The 25,582-nt window shown below is 45.4% G+C and overlaps 1 protein-coding gene across 3 annotated transcripts in view; it reads right to left on the bottom strand.

The window, feature by feature from the left end:
* LOC115136835 (tripartite motif-containing protein 3-like) overlaps nucleotides 1-25,582 on the bottom strand; it is a 72,120-nt gene that overhangs the window by 10,999 nt on the left and 35,539 nt on the right. For 2 of the 3 annotated variants that reach the window (XM_065024498.1, XM_065024499.1), the window contains exons 2-11: nucleotides 13,357-13,535; nucleotides 7,099-7,339; nucleotides 6,454-6,605; nucleotides 5,973-6,153; nucleotides 5,424-5,594; nucleotides 4,948-5,244; nucleotides 2,967-3,231; nucleotides 1,245-1,348; nucleotides 719-886; nucleotides 333-501 (exon numbers count right to left, since the gene is read on the bottom strand). In XM_065024498.1, coding sequence (XP_064880570.1) covers nucleotides 333-501; nucleotides 719-886; nucleotides 1,245-1,348; nucleotides 2,967-3,231; nucleotides 4,948-5,244; nucleotides 5,424-5,594; nucleotides 5,973-6,153; nucleotides 6,454-6,605; nucleotides 7,099-7,339; nucleotides 13,357-13,502 — 1,894 coding nt within the window. In that variant the 5' untranslated portion in view covers nucleotides 13,503-13,535. Of the gene's footprint in view, nucleotides 1-332; nucleotides 502-718; nucleotides 887-1,244; nucleotides 1,349-2,966; nucleotides 3,232-4,947; nucleotides 5,245-5,423; nucleotides 5,595-5,972; nucleotides 6,154-6,453; nucleotides 6,606-7,098; nucleotides 7,340-10,104; nucleotides 10,151-13,356; nucleotides 13,536-25,582 lie in introns of those variants that run through there. The other variant, XM_065024500.1, reaches the window with a different exon arrangement.

The raw sequence follows: 25,582 nt of genomic DNA, 5'->3' as shown, positions 1-25,582 counted from the left end.
AGTACATTGGTTTGTGTCGTTACATTGGTTTGTGTCGTTGCTCAGTGCATATAATGTATAGTACATTGGTTTGTGTCGTTGCTCAGTGCATATATTATGTATAGTACATTGGTTTGTGTCGTTGCTCAGTGCATATAATGTATAGTACATTGGTTTGTGTCGTTGCTCAGTGCATATATTATGTATAGTACATTGGTTTGTGTCGTTGCTCAGTGCTAGCTGTGCCCAGACCTGGTGCAAATACAGTATACTGTACATGTCAAATACTTGCACAGGAATTGTTCCAAAACTGCAAACCCACAAACAGATCAAGCAAGGAGTGTCTCCCCTACCTGTGAACTGTCTGTCTGACGTCCCCCTGGCTCCAAACTTGGTGACCAGCTTCCCATTGGCCTGGAAGATGAACACGCAGCAGGCCTTGTTGTCCACGGTGATGATGTGTCCGTTCCTGTCCACCGCCACGCCCTTAGGGCCCATCAGACGACCAGCACCGATCTTACTCTGTCAGGGAGCGAGGGAGAAAACGGAGGGTCAGAGGGATGGACAGGGAGAGATGTGATGAGTCTGATCTGAGGAGCAGCTATGGGAAAGCTCAGTGCATCTGGTATGTATAGAACATACAAGGAGAGGGGATATAGTAGAGACTGTTTAAAGTTGATGTTTCAGCTCGAGGTCTTTCTCAAGACCAGTCTCCTAGAGTGACCTGATGACCTCTCACCTTGAACTTTCCGTCTGAGGAGAAGATGCTGACCCAGCGGTTGTCGTAGTCGGCCACGATGATGTCACCGTTCATATCCACGGTGACCCCAGTGGGGCGCTGCAGTTGCCCCGGCGACCGACCCCTGACCCCAAACCTCAGCTTGAATGCCCCATCGTTTGAGAACACCTGGATAAGAATAGCGCAACAACAACACTCAGAAACAGATTTGGATTTGAGATCATCTTTTCCTAAAAGGGACAATGTGGCATTTGAGATTTGCCCTGAAATATGTGTTTGACCTGTGATACTATGATTGAAAATTTAGCCTTAACCTAATACATTTTCTGTTTTGCATCCATTCATGTTTACACTCATTCCACTCTGCACACTGTCACTTATACACATGGTTACCTTTCTATCACTGGTTGTATGGCTGTAGTCTCACCTGTATACACTGGTTGTATGGCTGTAGTCTCACCTGTATACACTGGTTGTATGGCTGTAGTCTCACCTGTATACACTGGTTGTATGGCTGTAGTCTCACCTGTATACACTGGTTGTTGCTGTCAGCCACTACGATGCGTCCGTTGCTGGAGGTGGAGATTCCCTGGAGGTTTGTAAACTCTGCTTTATCTCTCCCTCTGGTTCCTGTCAAATACACACATCCAATAAGAATGAGTCAAACCATCACACATCCGGTAAGAATGAGTCAAACCATCACAGACCCAGTAAGAATATTGAGTCAAACCATCACACATCCAGTAAGAATGAGTCAAACCATCACACATCCAGTAAGAATACTGAGTCAAACCATCACACATCCAGTAAGAATACTGAGTCAAACCATCACACATCCAGTAAGAATGAGTCAAACCATCACACATCCAGTAAGAATACTGAGTCAAACCATCACACATCCAGTAAGAAGACTGAGTCAAACCATCACACATCCAGTAAGAATGAGTCAAACCATCACACATCCAGTAAGAATGAGTCAAACCATCACACATCCAGTAAGAATGAGTCAAACCATCACACATCCAGTAAGAATGAGTCAGACCATCACACATCCAGTAAGAATACTGAGTCAAACCATCACACACCCAGTAAGAATGAGTCAAACCATCACACATCCAGTAAGAATGAGTCAAACCATCACACATCCAGTAAGAAGACTGATTCAAACCATCACACATCCAGAAAGAAGACTGAGTCAAACCATCACACATCCAGTAATAAGACTGAGTCAAACCATCACACATCCAGTAAGAATGAGTCAAACCATCACACATCCAGTAAGAATGAGTCAAACCATCACACATCCAGTAAGAAGACTGATTCAAACCATCACACATCCAGAAAGAAGACTGAGTCAAACCATCACACATCCAGTAATAAGACTGAGTCAAACCATCACACATCCAGTAAGAATGAGTCAAACCATCACACATCCAGTAAGAATACTGAGTCAAACCATCACACATCCAGTAAAAAGACTGAGTCAAACCATCACACATCCAGTAAGAATACTGAGTCAAACCATCACACATCCAGTAAGAATGAGTCAAACCATCACACATCCAGTAAGAATACTGAGTCAAACCATCACACATCCAGTAAGAATACTGAGTCAAACCATCACACATCCAGTAAGAAGACTGAGTCAAACATAAAATAAGAACACAGTCTGTGTCCATGGGCCCAAGGGCTAAATAGCAGAGTCACGAGTTATCACAGAGACCTCAAAAGATCTTCATCAGTAAGATTGCTTAGAGCAGTGAAACAAAGTGTGAGTATTTCCCACAGCATTGTCTGTACCCTGCAGCCTGCACTTTGAGATAACTAAGAGAGCTATTATCCAACTTGATCGTGATATGTGGAGGTCTTACTTTAGTCTTACTGTACAAACTTCAGTTGCATGCACTGCCTCTGGATACAAGAGTAAAATAACAAGTCAAATGTGAATGTATTCATCAGTAATAGTGCTTAAAAAATGATAGGAGCATTGAACCAATGTGTTGTAGTTCCTTCTTTCCCCATGGCTGGTTTTTTAACTGATTATCAAAGAGCATAGCAAAGAAAGCTGTTTTTAAAATGTGTTTACTTGCAATATGACTTGTTATTGTCTTACCGACTTTAGTTAAATCCACTTCTTTTAAGTCAAAAGATAATCACCTAAATGACTAAAAAGTCAATATGAGCAGCTGTACCACAGAGTTAGACTAATATTAAACAGGGATTACATGTCTCTATGATCTGCACCTACCGACTCTGTAGATGAGTTCATCCTCGATGGGGTTCTCCTTCTTCTTGGTGGTGCTGTACATACTGGAGGGTCTCCTCACAGCCTTCTGTCTGATGTGGCCCCCCGTCCCACTAGGACTCTTCACCCTCCTCTTCACATCGTCTGGAGACTGCAGGACGTCCGAGGGCTTGACCGCACGCAGCCGGAACGGACTGCCCCTGACCGGCTGGTCGTACAGGAGGAGAGAGAAGGAGAACTCCCCCTCAGAGCGCATGGTATAGCCCACCTATAGAATATTATGGAACAGAGCCTTATCAGGCACCTCCAGGGGAATATAGTCCTAGACAGTCCTGCTGTATACAAAATAAACACTGTACATTAAACAATTGACACAATACATACAGTTGAAGTCGGAAGTTTACAGACACCTTAGCCAAATACATTTAAACTCAGTTTTTCACAATTCCTGACATTTAATCCTAGTAAAAATCCCTGTTTTAGGTCAGTCACGATCACCACTTTATTTTAAGAATGTGAAATGTCAGAATAACAGTAGAGAGAATGATTTATTTCAGCTTTTATTTCCTTCATCACATTCCCAGTGGGTCAGAAGTTTACATACACTCAATTAGTATTTGGTAGCATTGCATTTAAATAGTTTAACTTGGGTCAAACGTTTCGGGTAGCCTTCCACAAGCTTCCCACAATAATCTGGGTGAATTTTGTCCCATTCCTCCTGACAGAGCTGGTGGAACTGAGTCAGGTTTGTAGGCCTCCTTGCTCACACACGCTTTTTCAGTTCTGCCCACAAATGTTCTATGGGATTGAGGTCAGGGCTTTGTGGTGGCCACTGCAATACCTTGACTTTGTTGTCCTTAAGCCATTTTGCCACAACTTTGGAAGTATGCTTGGGGTCATTGTCCATTTGGAGGACCCATTTGCGACCAAGCTTTAACTTCCTGACTGATGTCTTGAGATTCAATATATCCACATAATTGTCCTTCCTCATGATGACATCTATTTTGTGAAGTGCACCAGTCCCTCCTGCAGCAAAGCACCTCCACAACATGATGCTGCCACCCTGTGCTTCACGGTTGGGATGGTGTTCTTCGGCTCGCAAGCCTCCCCCTTTTTCCTCCAAACATAACGATGGTCATTATGGCCAAACAGTTCTATTTTTGTTTCATCAGACCAGAGGATATTTCTCCAAAAAGTACAATCTTTGTCCCCATGTGCAGTTGCAAACCGTAGTCTGGCTTTGTTATGGTGATTTTGGAGCAGTGGCTTCTTCCTTGCTGAGTGGCGTTTCAGGTTATTTCGATATAGGACTTGTTTTACTGTGTATATAGATACTTCTGTACCTGTTTCCTCCAGCATCTTTACAAGGTCCTTTGCTGTTGTTCTGGGATCGATGTGCACTTTTAACTTTTGCCCTCCTTCCTGAGCGGTATGACGACTGCGTGGTTCCATGATGTTTATACTTGCATACTATTGTTTGTACAGATGAACGTGGTACTTTCAGGCATTTGTAAATTGCTCCCAAGGATGAACCAGACTTGTGGAGGTCTACAATTGTTTTTCTGATGTCTTGGCTGATTTATTTGGATTTTCCCATGATGTCAAGCAAAGACGCACTGAGTTTGAAGGTAGACCTTGAAATACATCCACAGGCACACCTCCAATTGACTCAAATGATGTCAATTAGCCTATCAGAAGCTTCTAAAGCCATGACATCATTTTTGGGATTTTTTTTGTGATACAGTGAATTATAAGTGAAATAATCTGTCTGTAAACAATTGTTGGAAAAATGACTTGTGTCATGCAGAAAGTAGATGTCCTAAACGACTTGCCAAAACTAGAAATTTGTGGAGTGGTTGAAAAATGAGTTAATGACTCCAACCTAAGTCTATGTAAACTTCCGACTTCAACTGTACGTTACATACATTAACACAATACATATATTGCAAGTTAGATGTCATACACAAAGTACAATTATCCTCACCTCATACGTCCCATTCTTATTATCCACCACCTCTGTCTCCGTGGTTACCGCCCCGTCCATCGACACGATCTCGGCCCGCAGCGCCGCGTTGCCCGTCTTCACCAGCTCACTGTCCTTGTCCTTGGTCGTCACGGTGACGGTGGTGTGCTGGCTAACCAGGGTGTGGCGTAGTCCCTCTCCCGTGGCGACGGAGGTGTGGCCTACGGCTCCTGTGGTGATGAGCACACCCAGATTCTGGATGGAACGACGAAGACCCTCTGTCTCCACCTGGCAGTCAAGATGGCTGTTCTCATGGGGCTGGGAGGGGGCAAGGGAAGGCTTGTTACGTTTAACCAGCATCCCTATGGCTTCGTCCCGAATGGCAACCTATTCCCTATATAGTACACTACATTTGACCGGGGCCCATTTGGGACATATACAATGATGATATAGGCTATGTATATATGTGAAACAAACAAATAAACGTGTCCACAAACCTGTTCTGGGTAGGTGTGTCGGGCCAGGGCGCTGACCCTCTCTCCCATCTGTTTCTGGACCAGCAGAACCTCTGTAGCACTGCCATGGCTCAGAGCCTGCTCCGTAAAACTACTGCAGCTCTGGATGTTGTCCTTACCCTGCAGGAGAGAGGAGAGCTGGGCCTGGAGCACCTACAGACAGAGAGAAGAGGAGAGATGCTAAGAGAGGGAGGAGAGGAAGGAGGGATAGTTGGAGACAGGGAGGAGGAGAGAGGGATAGTTGGGGACAGGGAGGAGAGGTGAGAGAGAGAATGGTAGGTAGGTAGGTAGGTAGGTAGTCAGAAACAGAGTGAAGAGAAAGGGAGAAAAAGAGGTAAGACCGAGAGAGAAAGAGAGTCGAGAGATAGTCATTCACAGAAGTAAGAGAGAGATAGACCATCAATGTGTCCCAAATGACCCCCTATTCCTTATACAGTGCCCTACCTTTGATCAGGTCCTGGTCAAAAGTAGTGCACTAAATAGGAAATAGGGTGTCATTTGGAACAGCAGACCTAATCCGGTTGCAGGTACCTTCTGCTTGGTGCAGCAGATGTTCTCCAGGTCAGTGATGAGGGTGGTCTTCCTGAGGTGTAGCGCCCTCTCTAGCTCCTCAAAGGTACAGCTGATCTCTGTCACCGCCTCGTTCTTCCTGTCAGTCAGCTGCTTGGAGATCTCCCCTACCAGCTCTATAGCAGCCCTCAGCTGGGGCAGCCTGGGACAGGAAGAGGAAACAGTATACTGTCACAACTTTACAGTCAGATCAAGTAACCAACGGGCATGAACAGAGGAACTGACTAAATGTGTGTGCAATTTCCATCGATCTTCAGTCCTCCATTAGAAGCTGAAACCTAGAGACTGGAAAACTGCCCTCTGGTACTTTGTCATTGCACTTACCAGACTTATCCAGTGTGTACACACACAGTGGTCAATGAACTCAGAATAGGGCTTTAACAACCCTAAAACCATCCATCATTACAGACAGAGCAGTATAGACCGTTTTACCATCCAGTACCTGTTGCGTATGGCATCCAGCTGGGTCTTCAGGGCTGCTTTCTGTTGCTCCAAGACATCTCTCAGAGGGACAGTCACATGTTCCCTGTGCTCTCCCTCAGTACACTCCAAACACATGGCAGTCTCACACGACTCGCAGTAGAACTCCATCACCTGCAGGGGGTGGAGGGGAGCAACACACAGCACAGCTCAACACACATGATGACTCACCACAGACCAGGCAGGTTCATACAGTGACAAGGTCAAACATGGATACATTTACTCAATGTTTAGGGGTTTGTAATTGGTGTGAATCCACAATTGTGAACAAAAGGCTCACTTCAATAAAAAACTGGCACGGTCGGCCCTCAGACATTCTTCCTTCAACTCAGATACGTACTGATTTAGCTAGTCCATGGCGCATATCGACTAAGCGTCTCATAGTAGGAGTGATGATCTAGGATCAGTTTGGCCTTTTAGATCATAATGAATCAGATTATATGGACAGATTCTAGATCAGCCCTCCAGCTCTGAAATGTTTTGTGGATACAGGTACTGATCTAAAATCAGTTGTGTTCACTAACAGTCAGCGACGCCAATGTGTCATCAATTAGATGCCAGACCTTTCCCACTTTGTTGGGGCAGCAGAGGGGTAATAGAAGCCTACCTTGCCCTCGTGGTTGGGGCAGGAGAGCGGCTGGCAGGCGGCAGCAGCACTGACTGACTCCAGCACACTGCAGGCCTCTGGAGGAGAACACTCTGGGTCCCTCTGCAGCACCTCCATCAGGTTGGTTATGAAGAAGTTGTTCTGCAGCGCGGCCACGCCCTTCTCTGGCAGGATGGATGTCTGACGACACACGGGACACGATAGTGTCAGGGACTGAGGGGGGATGTAGTTCTGGAGGCATCTGGAAAAGAGAGGAGAACAACAGGGATGGCTTGTTATAAACCATGTCAAGTTAATGGTGCTCATCACATTTAGACAAATGTCAACCCTTTTACCAATTGGCACCAATACAAAGGGTCAAGTCAAGGAGCTTACAACATTGCTGCAGCCCTCTCCAGAAGATGATGTGAACAGAACAGACATGGCAGAGGACAGAGCAGATGTCAGTGAGCTGTGTCTGGCAATATGGAGAGCAGAGAGTGCTGATGAGAGCATTCCTGTCAAGTGAGAGTAGCAAGGGTGGAAAGAGCTGCTAGCTGGCAGCACCACTGTGGACTGTGCCACCATCAGGAGAATGCTCACTGTTCCTCTGCGTTCTCCTTTCTCTTCCTCTCTCAGTCTCTCTCACCCTCTCCCTCTCCAGCTGAAAGGTGCTTGTGGACCCTCTTCATGTGAATATGTGGTGGGATGGGTGAAGCAGCAGTAGCCTGGCACCCTCAGGAGAATGCACCCTGCTCTCCCTCCACCAGGCCTGGGGAGACTGCCTGTCACCTTAAGTCACTGGGAAGCCAAGCTGATAAGGAAATCTCTGGCATACACATACTGTACATGACTCTCATGACTTTATGCCATAACACATGACTCTCATGACTTTATGCTATAACACATGACTCTCATGACTTAATGCCATAACACATGACTCTCATGAATTAATGCCATAACACATGACTCTCATGAATTAATGTTATAACACATGACTCTCATGACTTAATGCCATAACACATGACTCTCATGACTTAATGCCATAACACATGACTCTCATGAATTAATGCCATAACACATACATGACTCTCATGACTTAATGCCATAACACATGACTCTCATGACTTAATGCCATAACACATGACTCTCATGACTTAATGCCATAACACATGACTCTCATGAATTAATGCTATAACACATGACTCTCATGACTTAATGCCATAACACATGACTCTCATGACTTAATGCCATAACACATGACTCTCATGAATTAATGCCATAACACATGACTCTCATGACTTAATGCCATAACACATGACTCTCATGAGAGTCTCATGACTTTATGCCATAACACATGACTCTCATGACTTAATGCCATAACACATGACTCTCATGAATTAATGCCATAACACATACATGACTCTCATGACTTAATGCCATAACACATGACTCTCATGAATTAATGCCATAACACATACATGACTCTCATGAATTAATGCCATAACACACGACTCTCATGAATGAATGCCATAACACATACATGACTCTCATGACTTAATGCCATAACACATGACTCTCATGACTTTATGCCATAACACATGACTCTCATGACTTTATGCTATAACACATGACTCTCATGACTTAATGCCATAACACATGACTCTCATGAATTAATGCCATAACACATGACTCTCATGACTTTATGCTATAACACATGACTCTCATGACTTTATGCCATAACACATGACTCTCATGACTTAATGCCATAACACATGACTCTCATGAATTAATGTTATAACACATGACTCTCATGACTTAATGCCATAACACATGACTCTCATGACTTAATGCCATAACACATGACTCTCATGAATTAATGCCATAACACATGACTCTCATGAATTAATGCCATAACACATGACTCTCATGACTTAATGCCATAACACATGACTCTCATGACTTAATGCCATAACACATGACTCTCATGAATTAATGTTATAACACATGACTCTCATGACTTAATGCCATAACACATGACTCTCATGACTTAATGCCATAACACATGACTCTCATGAATTAATGCCATAACACATACATGACTCTCATGAATTAATGCCATAACACATGACTCTCATGACTTAATGCCATAACACATGACTCTCATGACTTAATGCCATAACACATGACTCTCATGACTTAATGCCATAACACATGACTCTCATGACTTTATGCCATAACACATGACTCTCATGACTTAATGCCATAACACATGACTCTCATGAATGAATGCCATAACACATACATGACTCTCATGACTTAATGCCATAACACATGACTCTCATGACTTTATGCCGCAAGAACTTACCCTCTCTCGCAAACATTACCTCATGTCCTGACCTAGTTCAACAACTCACTATTGCAGGGCAGGAAATACATTTTCCTTAGATTAAAATAAGTGAGAAATACATCTGGTAAAGTAGTTTTGCAAAGACCATTAATTTGAGTTCATTTCCACCTACACACAGCAGGATCTACCAGACCCCAGCAGAACCTTGGGATTGTGCCAGTAGTTAAGGTTAGGGAGAGGTAGGGTTCAAATCTCTTCTCACAGAAGGTGTGTAGTCAGAGCAGGATTTCAGTGTTGCGGTAGTGGTTAGGGTGTAGGGTAGGGTTCCCCAACTGGCTGTGATTTTATTTGCCCCCCAAGTTCTGAGCCAAAAAGCACATTTAAAAAAATACAAATTATTGTTGGACATAAAAGACTGTAAAAACACCAGCAAATCAGCTCCAAGTATTCCCACGCATGATAGAGATATATGTGATCATATACAAATGTAAGCAAGTTTTGAAATTATGATGTTTAAGTCAAATATTATATCTGTTTGGACTTCTAGCGGTCAATCAGCAGTCTACAGATTATTTGTCATTATGTTCCGGCCCCCTGATCATCTGCTCAAGAACAAATCGGCCTGCGGCTGAATTTAGTTGATGATCCCTGGTGTAGGGTGTATGGTAGAGACTTACTTCTCACAGAAGGTGTGTAGGCAGGGCAGGACTTTAGGGTTGTGGTAGTGGTTAGGTGTGGGTGTAGGGTGTATGGTAGAGACTTACTTCTCACAGAAGGTGTGTAGGCAGGGCAGGACTTTAGGGTTGTGGTAGTGGTTAGGTGTGGGTGTAGGGTGTATGGTAGAGACTTACTTCTCACAGAAGGTGTGTAGGCAGGGCAGGACTTTAGGGTTGTGGTAGTGGTTAGGTGTGGGTGTAGGGTGTATGGTAGAGACTTACTTCTCACAGAAGGTGTGTAGGCAGGGCAGGACTTTAGGGTTGTGGTAGTGGTTAGGTGTGGGTGTAGGGTGTATGGTAGAGACTTACTTCTCACAGAAGGTGTGTAGGCAGGGCAGGACTTTAGGGTTGTGGTAGTGGTTAGGTGTGGGTGTAGGGTGTATGGTAGAGACTTACTTCTCACAGAAGGTGTGTAGGCAGTGGCAGGACTTTAGGGTTGTGGTAGTGGTTAGGTGTGGGTTAGGGGTTGTGGTCACAGAAGTGGACTTTAGGGTTGTGGTAGTGTTAGGGTGTATGGTAGAGACTTACTTCTCACAGAAGGTGTGTAGGCAGGGCAGGACTTTAGGGTTGTGGTAGTGGTTAGGTGTGGGTGTAGGGTGTATGGTAGAGACTTACTTCTCACAGAAGGTGTGTAGGCAGGGCAGGACTTTAGGGTTGTGGTAGTGGTTAGGTGTGGGTGTAGGGTGTATGGTAGAGACTTACTTCTCACAGAAGGTGTGTAGGCAGGGCAGGACTTTAGGGTTGTGGTAGTGGTTAGGTGTGGGTGTAGGGTGTATGGTAGAGACTTACTTCTCACAGAAGGTGTGTAGGCAGGGCAGGACTTTAGGGTTGTGGTAGTGGTTAGGTGTGGGTGTAGGGTGTATGGTAGAGACTTACTTCTCACAGAAGGTGTGTAGGCAGGGCAGGACTTTAGGGTTGTGGTAGTGGTTAGGTGTGGGTGTAGGGTGTATGGTAGAGACTTACTTCTCACAGAAGGTGTGTAGGCAGGGCAGGACTTTAGGGTTGTGGTAGTGGTTAGGTGTGGGTGTAGGGTGTATGGTAGAGACTTACTTCTCACAGAAGGTGTGTAGGCAGGGCAGGACTTTAGGGTTGTGGTAGTGGTTAGGTGTGGGTGTAGGGTGTATGGTAGAGACTTACTTCTCACAGAAGGTGTGTAGGCAGGGCAGGACTTTAGGGTTGTGGTAGTGGTTAGGTGTGGGTGTAGGGTGTATGGTAGAGACTTACTTCTCACAGAAGGTGTGTAGGCAGGGCAGGACTTTAGGGTTGTGGTAGTGGTTAGGTGTAGGGTGTATGGTAGAGACTTACTTCTCACAGAAGGTGTGTAGGCAGGGCAGGACTTTAGGGTTGTGGTAGTGGTTAGGTGTGGGTGTAGGGTGTATGGTAGAGACTTACTTCTCACAGAAGGTGTGTAGGCAGGGCAGGACTTTAGGGTTGTGGTAGTGGTTAGGTGTGTGGGTGTAGTGTAGGAGAGACTTACTTCTCACAGTGTATGGTAGAGACTTAGAGACTTCTCACAGAAGGTGTGTAGGCAGGGCAGGACTTTAGGGTTGTGGTAGTGGTTAGGTGTGGGTGTAGGGTGTATGGTAGAGACTTACTTCTCACAGAAGGTGTGTAGGCAGGGCAGGACTTTAGGGTTGTGGTAGTGGTTAGGTGTGGGTGTAGGGTGTATGGTAGAGACTTACTTCTCACAGAAGGTGTGTAGGCAGGGCAGGACTTTAGGGTTGTGGTAGTGGTTAGGTGTGGGTGTAGGGTGTATGGTAGAGACTTACTTCTCACAGAAGGTGTGTAGGCAGGGCAGGACTTTAGGGTTGTGGTAGTGGTTAGGTGTGGGTGTAGGGTGTATGGTAGAGACTTACTTCTCACAGAAGGTGTGTAGGCAGGGCAGGACTTTAGGGTTGTGGTAGTGGTTAGGTGTGGGTGTAGGGTGTATGGTAGAGACTTACTTCTCACAGAAGGTGTGTAGGCAGGGCAGGACTTTAGGGTTGTGGTAGTGGTTAGGTGTAGGGTGTATGGTAGAGACTTACTTCTCACAGAAGGTGTGTAGGCAGGGCAGGACTTTAGGGTTGTGGTAGTGGTTAGGTGTGGGTGTAGGGTGTATGGTAGAGACTTACTTCTCACAGAAGGTGTGTAGGCAGGGCAGGACTTTAGGGTTGTGGTAGTGGTTAGGTGTGGGTGTAGGGTGTATGGTAGAGACTTACTTCTCACAGAAGGTGTGTAGGCAGGGCAGGACTTTAGGGTTGTGGTAGTGGTTAGGTGTGGGTGTAGGGTGTATGGTAGAGACTTACTTCTCACAGAAGGTGTGTAGGCAGGGCAGGACTTTAGGGTTGTGGTAGTGGTGGTTAGGTGTAGGGTGTATGGTAGAGACTTACTTCTCACAGAAGGTGTGTAGGCAGGGCAGGACTTTAGGGTTGTGGTAGTGGTTAGGTGTGGGTGTAGGGTGTATGGTAGAGATTTACTTCTCACAGAAGGTGTGTAGGCAGGGCAGGACTTTAGGGTTGTGGTAGTGGTTAGGTGTGGGTGTAGGGTGTATGGTAGAGACTTACTTCTCACAGAAGGTGTGTAGGCAGGGCAGGACTTTAGGGTTGTGGTAGTGGTTAGGTGTGGGTGTAGGGTGTATGGTAGATACTTACTTCTCACAGAAGGTGTGTAGGCAGGGCAGGACTTTAGGGTTGTGGTAGTGGTTAGGTGTGGGTGTAGGGTGTATGGTAGAGACTTACTTCTCACAGAAGGTGTGTAGGCAGGGCAGGACTTTAGGGTTGTGGTAGTGGTTAGGTGTGGGTGTAGGGTGTATGGTAGAGATTTACTTCTCACAGAAGGTGTGTAGGCAGGGCAGGACTTTAGGTTTGTGGTAGTGGTTAGGTGTGGGTGTATGGTGTATGGTAGAGATTTACTTCTCACAGAAGGTGTGTAGGCAGGGCAGGACTTCAGTGTTGTGGTAGTGGTTAGGTGTAGGGTGTATGGTAGAGACTTACTTCTCACAGATGGTGTGTAGGCAGGGCAGGACTTTAGGGTTGTGGTAGTGATTAGGTGTGGGTGTATGGTAGAGACTTCTCACAGAAGGTGTGTAGGCAGGGCAGGACTTTAGGGTTGTGGTAGTGGTTAGGTGTAGGGTGTATGGTAGAGACTTCTCACAGAAGGTGTGTAGGCAGGGCAGGACTTTAGGGTTGTGGTAGTGGTTAGGTGTAGGGTGTATGGTGTATGGTAGAGACTTACTTCTCACAGAAGGTGTGTAGGCAGGGCAGGACTTTAGGGTTGTGGTAGTGGTCCAGACAGATGCTGCAGACCAGGAACTGTTTGTCTATCTGCCGAACCACTGGGCTGGTGCTGCCCGTCTCACGCTTCGCCATGGTGACAGACATTCACAGGGAGAAGGAGCACAAGCACCTTTTCACCTGAAGAAAGAGAGATGAACAGGTGAGAACACTGTGAAACAAGCTGCATTACGAATACAGACTCTTTCCCCTGGAGGGTATCCATGCTTACTTTTCTTCATAGATTGTCGAAGCATTGGATTGGTGTGAATTAATAGAAAATCATAGTGCAACTATGGAGAAAGAGGAGGCCCCACCTGACCATACGAAGGGAGGACAGGATCACGATCTGTTCAAGGCTTCACAGGAGTAAGATGTCATTGTATAGAATAATTACTTGATGACCAGAAACAGCGTCATCATCATCATCATCATTAGGAGATAAAGTCAAGGGTACTCTCCTAGTTTATCCAACCATATCCCTATAAACACAGATGATCGATCCATTATATTGACCAGATTCTCTATTGGCCACTCTAACAATGTAAATAAATGTTAACAAATGGCAGGAAGGCAGTAGGGAGGAGGCAAGGTCAGGTGGGACTATTCTAGCCATTGACAGGGCATATACTGTACGTGTGTGAACATGCAGAACGGTTACCTCAGCCACAAAGTCAATGTATCGTATTCCTGAAAACAAACATTTGCTCTTGGTTTAAATGTAATTTTAAGGGTATGGATAGGCATAAGGTTAGCAGTGTGGTTAGGTTTAAAATCACATTTTAAGAAGATAAATTGTAGAAATAGGAGGGTGGACAAAGGTAATTGAACTAAATGACTTATCGCTCAGTAGCACTAACTTCCATCATCATGTGCTTTGAGAGACTAGTCAAGGATCATATCACCTCTACCCTACCTGACACTCTAGACCCACTGCAATTTACTTACCGCCCCAATAGATCCACAGACGATGCAATCGCCATCACACTGCACACTGTCCTATCCCATCTGGACAAGAGGAATTCCTACGTAAAAACGCTGCTCATTGACTATAGTTCAGCATTCAACACCATAGTGCCCTCCAAGCTCATCCTTAAGCTCTGGGCCCTGGGTCTGAACCCAGCCCTGTGCAACTGGGTCCTGGACTTCCTAACGGGTCGCCCCCCATGTGGTGAAGGTAGGAAACAACACCTCCACTTCGCTGATTCTCAAAACAGGGGCCCCACAAGGGTGCGTGCTCAGCCCCCTCCTGTACTCCCTGTTCACCGATGACTACGTTGCAATGCATGCCTCCAACTCAATCATCAAGTTTGCAGACGACACAACAGTGGCAGGCTTGATTATCAACAATGATGAGACAGCCTACAGGGAGGAGGTGAGGGCCCTGGTGGAGTGGTGGCAGGTAAATTACCTCTCGCTCAACGTAAACAAAACAAAGGAGCTGATTGTGATTCAGGAAACAGCAGAGGGAGCACGTCCCTAACCACATCGAAGGGACCGCAGTGGAGAAGGTGAAAAGCTTCAAGTTCCTCGGCGTACACATCACTGACAAGTGAAGAAGGTGGAAAGCTTCAAGTTCCTCGACGTACACATCACTGACATGTGAAGAAGGTGGAAAGCGTCAAGTTCCTCGGCGTACACATCACTGACAAGTGAAGAAGGTGGAAAGCGTCAAGTTCCTCGGCGTACACATCACTGACAAGTGAAGAAGGTGGAAAGCTTCATCAAAGAGTTCCTCGGACATACACATCACTGACAAGTGAAGAAGGTGGAAAGCTTCAAGTTCCTGCTTAGGAAACACATCACTGACAAGTGAAGAAGGTGGAAAGCGTCAAGTTCCTCGGCGTACACATCACTGACAAGTGAAGAAGGTGGAAAGCTTCAAGTTCCTCGGCGTACACATCACTGACAAGTGAAGAAGATGGAAAGCTTCAAGTTCCTCGGCGTACACATCACTGACAAGTGAAGAAGGTGGAAAGCGTCAAGTTCCTCGGCTTACATATCACTGACATGTGAAGAAGGTGGAAAGCTTCAAGTTCCTCGGCGTACACATCACTGACAAGTGAAGAAGGTGGAAAGCTTCAAGTTCCTCGGCGTACACATCACTGACATGTGAAGAAGGTGGAAAGCTTCAAGTTCCTCGGCGTACACATCACTGACATGTGAAGAAGGTGGAAAGCTTCAAGTTCCTCGGCGTACACATCACTGACATGTGAAGAAGGTGGAAAGCTTCAAGTTCCTCGGCGTACACATCACTGAGAAGTGAAGAAGGTGGAAAGCGTCAAGTTCCTCGGAGTCCACATCACTGACAAGTGAAGAAGGTGGAAAGCTTCAAGTTCCTCGGCGTACACATCACTGACAAGTGAAGAAGGTGGAAAGCTTCAAGTTCCTCGGCGTACACATCACTGACATGTGAAGGCGCAGCAGCACCTCTTTAACCTCAGGAGGCTGAGGCCCCTAAAACCCACAAACTTTTACAGATGTCGAGCTGTATCACCGCCTGGTACGGCGACCACGCCGCCCACAACCACAGGGCTCTCCAGGGGTGGTGCGATCTGACCAACGCATCACCTGGGGCAAACTACCTGCCCTCCAGGACACATACAGCACCCGGTGTCACAGAAAGGCCAAACAGATCATCAATGACAACAACCACCCGAGCCGCTACCTGTTCACCCCGTTATCATCCAGAAGGTGAGGTCAGTACAGGTGCATCAAAACTGGGAGCGAGAGATAGAAGCTGTTTTTCAATCTCAATTTCAAGGCCATCAGATTGTTAAATAGCCATCACTAGCCGGCTTCCACCCGGTTACGCAACCCTGCACCTTAGAGGCTGCTGCCCTATATACATAGAGACATGGAATCACTTTAATAACAGAACACTAGTCACTTTAATAATGTTTAAATAATGTTTACATACTGCTTTACTCATGTCATATGTATATACTGTATTCTATTCTACTGTATTCTAGTCTATGACACTCCAACATGGCTCAATCTAATATTTATATATTTCTTAATTCCATTATTTTACTTTTAGATTAGTGTGTATCATTCTGACCTGTTAGATACTACTGCACTGTTGAAGCTAGGAACACAAGCGTTTCACTAAACCCACAATAACATCTGCTGTATATGTGTATGTGACCAATAAAATTTGATTTGAGACTTTGTGACTGTGGTAACTAGTGATGATCAGGCACAAACCCCCCCCCCCCCCACACACACACACACAAACTGCTGGGGAAGACAGATTATCCCTCTCGCGTCACCTCTTCCTCTCTGGTATAACCCAGGCAGTCTCTTTGTCTTCACTAACAGACTCCAGCTCCTTCAGGGGGACTGAGGCAATAACTAAGGTAATATTATTGAACTGCTTCATGACTTAATGACTGGGGAGACAAATGGATCCATGTGATTACGATTACAGGGCCAGAGGGCCACAGGGCCACAGGGCCAGAGGGCCAGAGGGCTTAGCTCAAAGGCAATCTAATTATCCACACCACCAGCAGCAGTCATACATTCATCACCCAGTGTGAGGAAATGAACTATTTCACTCAAACCCACAGACATAGAAGTCTGGACTAATGATCGCTGTCAGAGGTAACAAGAGAACATGGCTGAGCCCAAAATGGTACCCTATTTCCTTTATAGTGCACTACTTTTGATCAGGTTCTATTGCCCTATGTAGGGAATATGGTACTATTTCGGACGCAACCCATTAACACATTTTTGGGATTTGTTTCTCTGATTTATATATTACGTTTTTAGGGTATAGTAAAATGACAAATCAGCGGTTTGAAGTAGGCCTAGAGACAGTAATGATGTTGATAGGATATCTGCACATAAAGCCAGAGCTGGCATTACAATGATTTTTAACAGTGGGTCAACTCCAGATTACTGTCTATATGAACACAGATTAACAGTGTAGAGATGCCATGCTGTACTGTCTATATGAACACAGATTAACAGTGTAGAGATGCCATGCTGTACTGTCTATATGAACACAGATTAACAGTGTAGAGATGCCATGCTGTACTGTCTATATGAACACAGATTAACAGTGTAGAGATGCCATGCTGTACTGTCTATATGAACACAGATTAACAGTGTAGAGATGCCATGCTGTACTGTCTATATGAACACAGATTAACAGTGTAGATGATGCTGTCTATATGAACACTGTAGAGATGCCTGCTGTACTGTCTATATGAACACAGATTAACAGTGTAGAGATGCCATGCTGTACTGTCTATATGAACACAGATTAACAGTGTAGAGATGCCATGCTGTACTGTCTATATGAACACAGATTAACAGTGTGGAGATGCCATGCTGTACTGTCTATATGAACACAGATGAACAGTGTAGAGATGCCATGCTGTACTGTCTATATGAACACAGATTAACAGTGTAGAGATGCCATGCTGTACTGTCTATATGAACACAGATTAACAGTGTAGAGATGCCATGCTGTACTGTCTATATGAACACAGATTAACAGTGTAGAGATGCCATGCTGTACTGTCTATATGAACACAGATTAACAGTGTGGAGATGCCATGCTGTACTGTCTATATGAACACAGATTAACAGTGTAGAGATGCCATGCTGTACTGTCTATATGAACACAGATTAACAGTGTAGAGATGCCATGCTGTACTGTCTATATGAACACAGATTAACAGTGTAGAGATGCCATGCTGTACTGTCTATATGAACACAGATTAACAGTGTGGAGATGCCATGCTGTACTGTCTATATGAACACAGATTAACAGTATAGAGATGCCATGCTGTACTGTCTATATGAACACAGATTAACAGTGTGGAGATGCCATGCTGTACTGTCTATATGAACACAGATTAACAGTGTAGAGATGCCATGCTGTACTGTCTATATGAACACAGATGAACAGTGTGGAGATGCCATGCTGTACTGTCTATATGAACACAGATTAACAGTGTAGAGATGCCATGTTGTACTGTCTATATGAACACAGATTAACAGTGTAGAGATGCCATCCTGTACTGTCTATATGAACACAGATTAACAGTGTAGAGATGCCATGCTGTACTGTCTATATGAACACAGATGAACAGTGTGGAGTTGCCATGCTGTACTGTCTATATGAACACAGATTAACAGTGTAGAGATGCCATGCTGTGCTGTCTATATGAACACAGATTAACAGTGTAGAGATGCCATGCTGTACTGTCTATATGAACACAGATTAACAGTGTAGAGATGCCATGCTGTACTGTCTATATGAACACAGATTAACAGTGTAGAGATGCCATGCTGTACTGTCTATATGAACACAGATTAACAGTGTGGAGATGCCATGCTGTGCTGTCTATATGAACACAGATTAACAGTGTAGAGATGCCATGCTGTACTGTCTATATGAACACAGATTAACAGTGTGGAGATGCCATGATGATGACATGCTGTACAACACAGATTAACCCCTACATCACCAACAACATACTACCATGAAGTGGTAACTATTAGTGACAACTGTACATAGACATACTGCTCTAACATGGTCAATTCACATTCACGAATCAAGCAGCAGTTTCTCTCACAATCTGTAAATACACCATATTAGCATATATATATATATATATATATATATATATATAAAACATGTTTTGGGTTGACTACTTGATAGATGCTGTATGGTCTTTGTCTTCTGAGAGCCAGGTCATAAAGACATTATGGGGTAGGCCTATTGTATTGTCACAGCAGGACAGAGCAGAGCCTGAGCCACAACCACAGCATGGCCTGGAGCAGATCACTGTGACACCAGCCACATGCCACTCTGAGGTCCTGATACAGACAGGCCTTATTATAGACGCTGTGGAGAGGAGAGACGAAGGTCTACTAGTATCAGACCACTGCTACACCACACTACTACAACCACCCACAGTCCTACCCACAGTCCTACCCACAGCTTAATCAGACCCAGTGCTACTGTACAGTACTATTATACCACATATCAGACCCAGTACTACTGTACAGTAATAGTATACCACATATCAGACCCAGTGCTACTATACAGTAATACTATACCACATATTAAACCCAGCGCTACTGTACAGTAATACTATACCACATATTAAACCCAGCGCTACTGTACAGTACTATTATACCACATATCAGCCCAATGCTACTGTACAGTAATAGTATACCACATATCAGACCCAGCGCTACTATACAGTAATACTATACCACATATTAAACCCAGCGCTACTGTACAGTAATACTATACCACATATTAAACCCAGCGCTACTGTACAGTACTATTATACCACATATCAGCCCAATGCTACTGTACAGTAATAGTATACCACATATCAGACCCAGCTACTATACAGTAATACTATACCACATATTAAACCCAGCGCTACTGTACAGTAATACTATACCACATATTAAACCCAGCGCTACTGTACAGTACTATTATACCACATATCAGCCCAATGCTACTGTACAGTACTATTATACCACATATCAGACCCAGTGCTACTGTACAGTAATAGTATACCACATATCAGCCCAGTGCTACTGTACAGTACTATTATACCACATATCAGACCCAGTGCTACTGTACAGTAATAGTATACCACATATCAGCCCAGTGCTACTGTACAGTACTGTTATAGCACATATGAGACCCAGTGCTACTGTACAGTACTATTATACCACATATCAGCCCAGTGCAAATGTACAGTAAACTATACCACATATCAGCCCAGTGCTACTGTACAGTACTATTATACCACATATCAGCCCAGTGCTACTGTACAGTAATATTATACCACATATCAGCCCAGTGCTACTGTACAGTACTATTATACCACATATCAGCCCAGTGCAAATGTACAGTAAACTATACCACATATCAGCCCAGTGCTACTGTACAGTACTATTATACCACATATTAAACCCAGCGCTACTGTACAGTACTATTATACCACATATTAAACCCAGCGCTACTGTACAGTACTATTATACCACATATCAGCCCAGTGCAACTGTACAGTACTATTATACCACATATCAGACCCAGTGCTACTGTACAGTACTGTTATACCACATATCAGCCCAGTGCTACTGTACAGTAAACTATACCACATATCAGCCCAGTGCTACTGTACAGTACTATTATACCACATATCAGACCCAGTGCAACTGTACAGTAAACTATACCACATATCAGCCCAGTGCTACTGTACAGTACTATTATACCACATATCAGACCCAGTACTACTGTACATTTAACATTACATTTACATTTAAGTCATTTAGCAGACGCTCTTATCCAGAGCGACTTACAAATTGGTGCATTCACCTTATGACATCCAGTGGAACAGTAGTGCATCTAAATCTTTTAAGGGGGGTGAGAGGGATTACTTTATCCTATCCTAGGTATTCCTTAAAGAGGTGGGGTTTCAGGTGTCTCCGGAAGGTGGTGATTGACTCCGCTGTCCTGGCGTCGTGAGGGAGTTTGTTCCACCATTGGGGGGCCAGAGCAGCGAACAGTTTTGACTGGGCTGTACAGTAATAGTATACCACATATCAGACCCAGTGCTACTATACAGTAATACTATACCACATATTAAACCCAGCGCTACTGTACAGTACTATTATACCACATATCAGACCCAGTGCTACTGTACAGTACTATTATACCACATATCAGACCCAGTGCTACTGTACAGTACTATTATACCACATATCAGACCCAGTGCTAGCTAGCTTACAAATAATAACAACAAAAAATATCTAGTTAACAGAAGAAAGGAAGATTTGTCTTTTGTGTCTGTTGAAAATTAAAGATTACTGACAGAGCCATAAGAAAATATTTGCTTTATTTATCTGTAAATAAGGACAGAAGAAAAAGGAAAAGTTCAAAAAGGACAACAAAGTGAAACCTCTAAAGAAACAAGAGACCATAATACAAGAAACAGCACTATAGTAAGATAGAACAACAACAACGCAGCCACTGCCAGCTAGCCTACTTCAGCAGTACTGTATCATTTGAATTATTTTAGTCAATAAGATTCATGCTACGTAAGCTTAACTTTCTGAACATTCGAGACGTGTAGTCCACTTGTCATTCCAATCTCCTTTGCATTAGCGTAGCCTCTTCTGTAGCCTGTCAACTATGTGTCTGTCTATCCCTGTTCTCTCCTCTCTGCACAGACCATACAAACGCTCCACACCGCCACTCTAATCTGGTGGTCCCAGCGCACGACCCACGTGGAGTTCCAGATCTCCGGTAGCCTCTGGAACTGCCGATCTGCGGCCAACAAGGCAGAGTTCATCTCAGCCTATGCCTCCCTCCAGTCCCTCGACTTCTTGGCACTGACGGAAACATGGATCACCACAGATAACACTGCTACTCCTACTGCTCTCTCTTCGTCCGCCCACGTGTTCTCGCACACCCCGAGAGCTTCTGGTCAGCGGGGTGGTGGCACCGGGATCCTCATCTCTCCCAAGTGGTCATTCTCTCTTTCTCCCCTTACCCATCTGTCTATCGCCTCCTTTGAATTCCATGCTGTCACAGTTACCAGCCCTTTCAAGCTTAACATCCTTATCATTTATCGCCCTCCAGGTTCCCTCGGAGAGTTCATCAATGAGCTTGATGCCTTGATAAGCTCCTTTCCTGAGGACGGCTCACCTCTCACAGTTCTGGGCGACTTTAACCTCCCCACGTCTACCTTTGACTCATTCCTCTCTGCCTCCTTCTTTCCACTCCTCTCCTCTTTTGACCTCACCCTCTCACCTTCCCCCTCTACTCACAAGGCAGGCAATACGCTCGACCTCATCTTTACTAGATGCTGTTCTTCCACTAACCTCACTGCAACTCCCCTCCAAGTCTCCGACCACTACCTTGTATCCTTTTCCCTCTTGCTCTCATCCAACACTTCCCACACTGCCCCTACTCGGATGGTATCGCGCCGTCCCAATCTTCGCTCTCTCTCCCCCGCTACTCTCTCCTCTTCCATCCTATCATCTCTTCCCTCTGCTCAAACCTTCTCCAATCTATCTCCTGATTCTGCCTCCTCAACCCTCCTCTCCTCCCTTTCTGCATCCCTTGATTCTCTATGTCCCCTATCCTCCAGGCCGGCTCGGTCCTCCCCTCCTGCTCCGTGGCTCGACGACTCATTGCGAGCTCACAGAACAGGGCTCCGGGCAGCCGAGCGGAAATGGAGGAAAACTCGCCTCCCTGCGGACCTGGCATCCTTTCACTCCCTCCTCTCTACATTTTCCTCTTCTGTCTCTGCTGCTAAAGCCACTTTCTACCACTCTAAATTCCAAGCATCTGCCTCTAACCCTAGGAAGCTCTTTGCCACCTTCTCCTCCCTCCTGAATCCTCCTCCCCCTCCTCCTCCTCCCTCTCTGCAGATGACTTCGTCAACCATTTTGAAAAGAAGGTCGACGACATCCGATCCTCGTTTGCTAAGTCAAACGACACCGCTGGTTCTGCTCACACTGCCCTACCCTGTGCTCTGACCTCTTTCTCCCCTCTCTCCAGATGAAATCTCGCGTCTTGTGACGGCCGGCCGCCCAACAACCTGCCCGCTTGACCCTATTCCCTCCTCTCTTCTCCAGACCATTTCCGGAGACCTTCTCCCTTACCTCACCTCGCTCATCAACTCATCCCTGACCGCTGGCTACGTCCCTTCTGTCTTCAAGAGAGCGAGAGTTGCACCCCTTCTGAAAAAACCTACACTCGATCCCTCCGATGTCAACAACTACAGACCAGTATCCCTTCTTTCTTTTCTCTCCAAAACTCTTGAATGTGCCGTCCTTGGCCAGCTCTCCCGCTATCTCTCTCAGAATGACCTTCTTGATCCAAATCAGTCAGGTTTCAAGACTAGTCATTCAACTGAGACTGCTCTTCTCTGTATCACGGAGGCCCTCCGCACTGCTAAAGCTAACTCTCTCTCCTCTGCTCTCATCCTTCTAGACCTATCGGCTGCCTTCGATACTGTGAACCATCAGATCCTCCTCTCCACCCTCTCCGAGTTGGGCATCTCCCGGCGCGGCCCACGCTTGGATTGCGTCCTACCTGACAGGTCGCTCCTACCAGGTGGCGTGGCGAGAATCTGTCTCCTCACCACGCGCTCTCACCACTGGCGTCCCCCAGGGCTCTGTTCTAGGCCCTCTCCTATTCTCGCTATACACCAAGTCACTTGGCTCTGTCATAACCTCACATGGTCTCTCCTATCATTGCTATGCAGACGACACACAATTAATCTTCTCCTTTCCCCTTCTGATGACCAGGTGGCGAATCGCATCTCTGCATGTCTGGCAGACATATCAGTGTGGATGACGGATCACCACCTCAAGCTGAACCTCGGCAAGACGGAGCTGCTCTTCCTCCCGGGGAAGGACTGCCCATTCCATGATCTCGCCATCACGGTTGACAACTCCATTGTGTCCTCCTCCCAGAGCGCTAAGAACCTTGGCGTGATCCTGGACAACACCCTGTCGTTCTCAACTAACATCAAGGCGGTGGCCCGTTCTTGTAGGTTCATGCTCTACAACATCCGCAGAGTACGACCCTGCCTCACACAGGAAGCAGCGCAGGTCCTAATCCAGGCACTTGTCATCTCCCGTCTGGATTACTGCAACTCGCTGTTGGCTGGGCTCCCTGCCTGTGCCATTAAACCCCTACAACTCATCCAGAACGCCGCAGCCCGTCTGGTGTTCAACCTTCCCAAGTTCTCTCACGTCACCCCGCTCCTCCGCTCTCTCCACTGGCTTCCAGTTGAAGCTCGCATCCGCTACAAGACCATGGTGCTTGCCTACGGAGCTGTGAGGGGAACGGCACCTCAGTACCTCCAGGCTCTGATCAGGCCCTACACCCAAACAAGGGCACTGCGTTCATCCACCTCTGGCCTGCTCGCCTCCCTACCACTGAGGAAGTACAGTTCCTGCGCAGCCCAGTCAAAACTGTTCGCTGCTCTGGCCCCCCAATGGTGGAACAAACTCCCTCACGACGCCAGGACAGCGGAGTCAATCACCACCTTCCGGAGACACCTGAAACCCCACCTCTTTCAGGAATACCTAGGATAGGATAAAGTAATCCTTCTCACCCCCCTTAAAATATTTAGATGCACTATTGTAAAGTGGCTGTTCCACTGGATGTCTTAAGGTGAACGCACCAATTTGTAAGTCGCTCTGGATAAGAGCGTCTGCTAAATGACTTAAATGTTAAATGTAAATGTAGTGCTACTGTCCAGTAATAGTATACCACATATCAGACCCAGTGCTACTGTAATAGTATACCACATATCAGACCCAGTGCTACTGTACTATTATACCACATATCAGACCCAGTGCTACTGTACTATTATACCACATATCAGACCCAGTGCTACAGTAATAGTATACCACATATCAGACCCAGTGCTACTGTAATAGTATACCACATATCAGACCCAGTGCTACTGTACTATTATACCACATATCAGACCCAGTGCTACTGTACTATTATACCACATATCAGACCCAGTGCTACTGTCCAGTAATAGTATACCACATATCAGACCCAGTGCTACTGTACTATTATACCACATATCAGACCCAGTGCTACTGTCCAGAAATAGTATACCACATATCAGACCCAGTGCTACTGTACTATTATACCACATATCAGACCCAGTGCTACTGTACAGTACTATTATACCACATATCAGACCCAGTGCTACTGTAATAGTATACCACATATCAGACCCAGTGCTACTGTAATAGTATACCACATATCAGACCCAGTGCTACTGTACTATTATACCACATATCAGACCCAGTGCTACTGTCCAGTAATAGTATACCACATTTCAGACCCAGTGCTACTGTAATAGTATACCACATATCAGACCCAGTGCTACTGTAATAGTATACCACATATCAGACCCAGTGCTACTGTACTATTATACCACATATCAGACCCAGTGCTACTGTACTATTATACCACATATCAGACCCAGTGCTACTGTCCAGTAATAGTATACCACATTTCAGACCCAGTGCTACTGTAATAGTATACCACATATCAGACCCAGTGCTACTGTAATAGTATACCACATATCAGACCCAGTGCTACTGTAATACTATACCACATATCAGACCCAGTGCTACTGTACAGTACTATTATACCACATATCAGA

The sequence above is a fragment of the Oncorhynchus nerka genome, linkage group LG11, assembly GCF_034236695.1.
Source record: "Oncorhynchus nerka isolate Pitt River linkage group LG11, Oner_Uvic_2.0, whole genome shotgun sequence".
NCBI classification, from domain to species: Eukaryota; Metazoa; Chordata; class Actinopteri; order Salmoniformes; family Salmonidae; genus Oncorhynchus; species Oncorhynchus nerka.
Note: the sequence above shows the minus strand (reverse complement) of the source record. Positions and strands in the feature narration are given on the sequence as shown.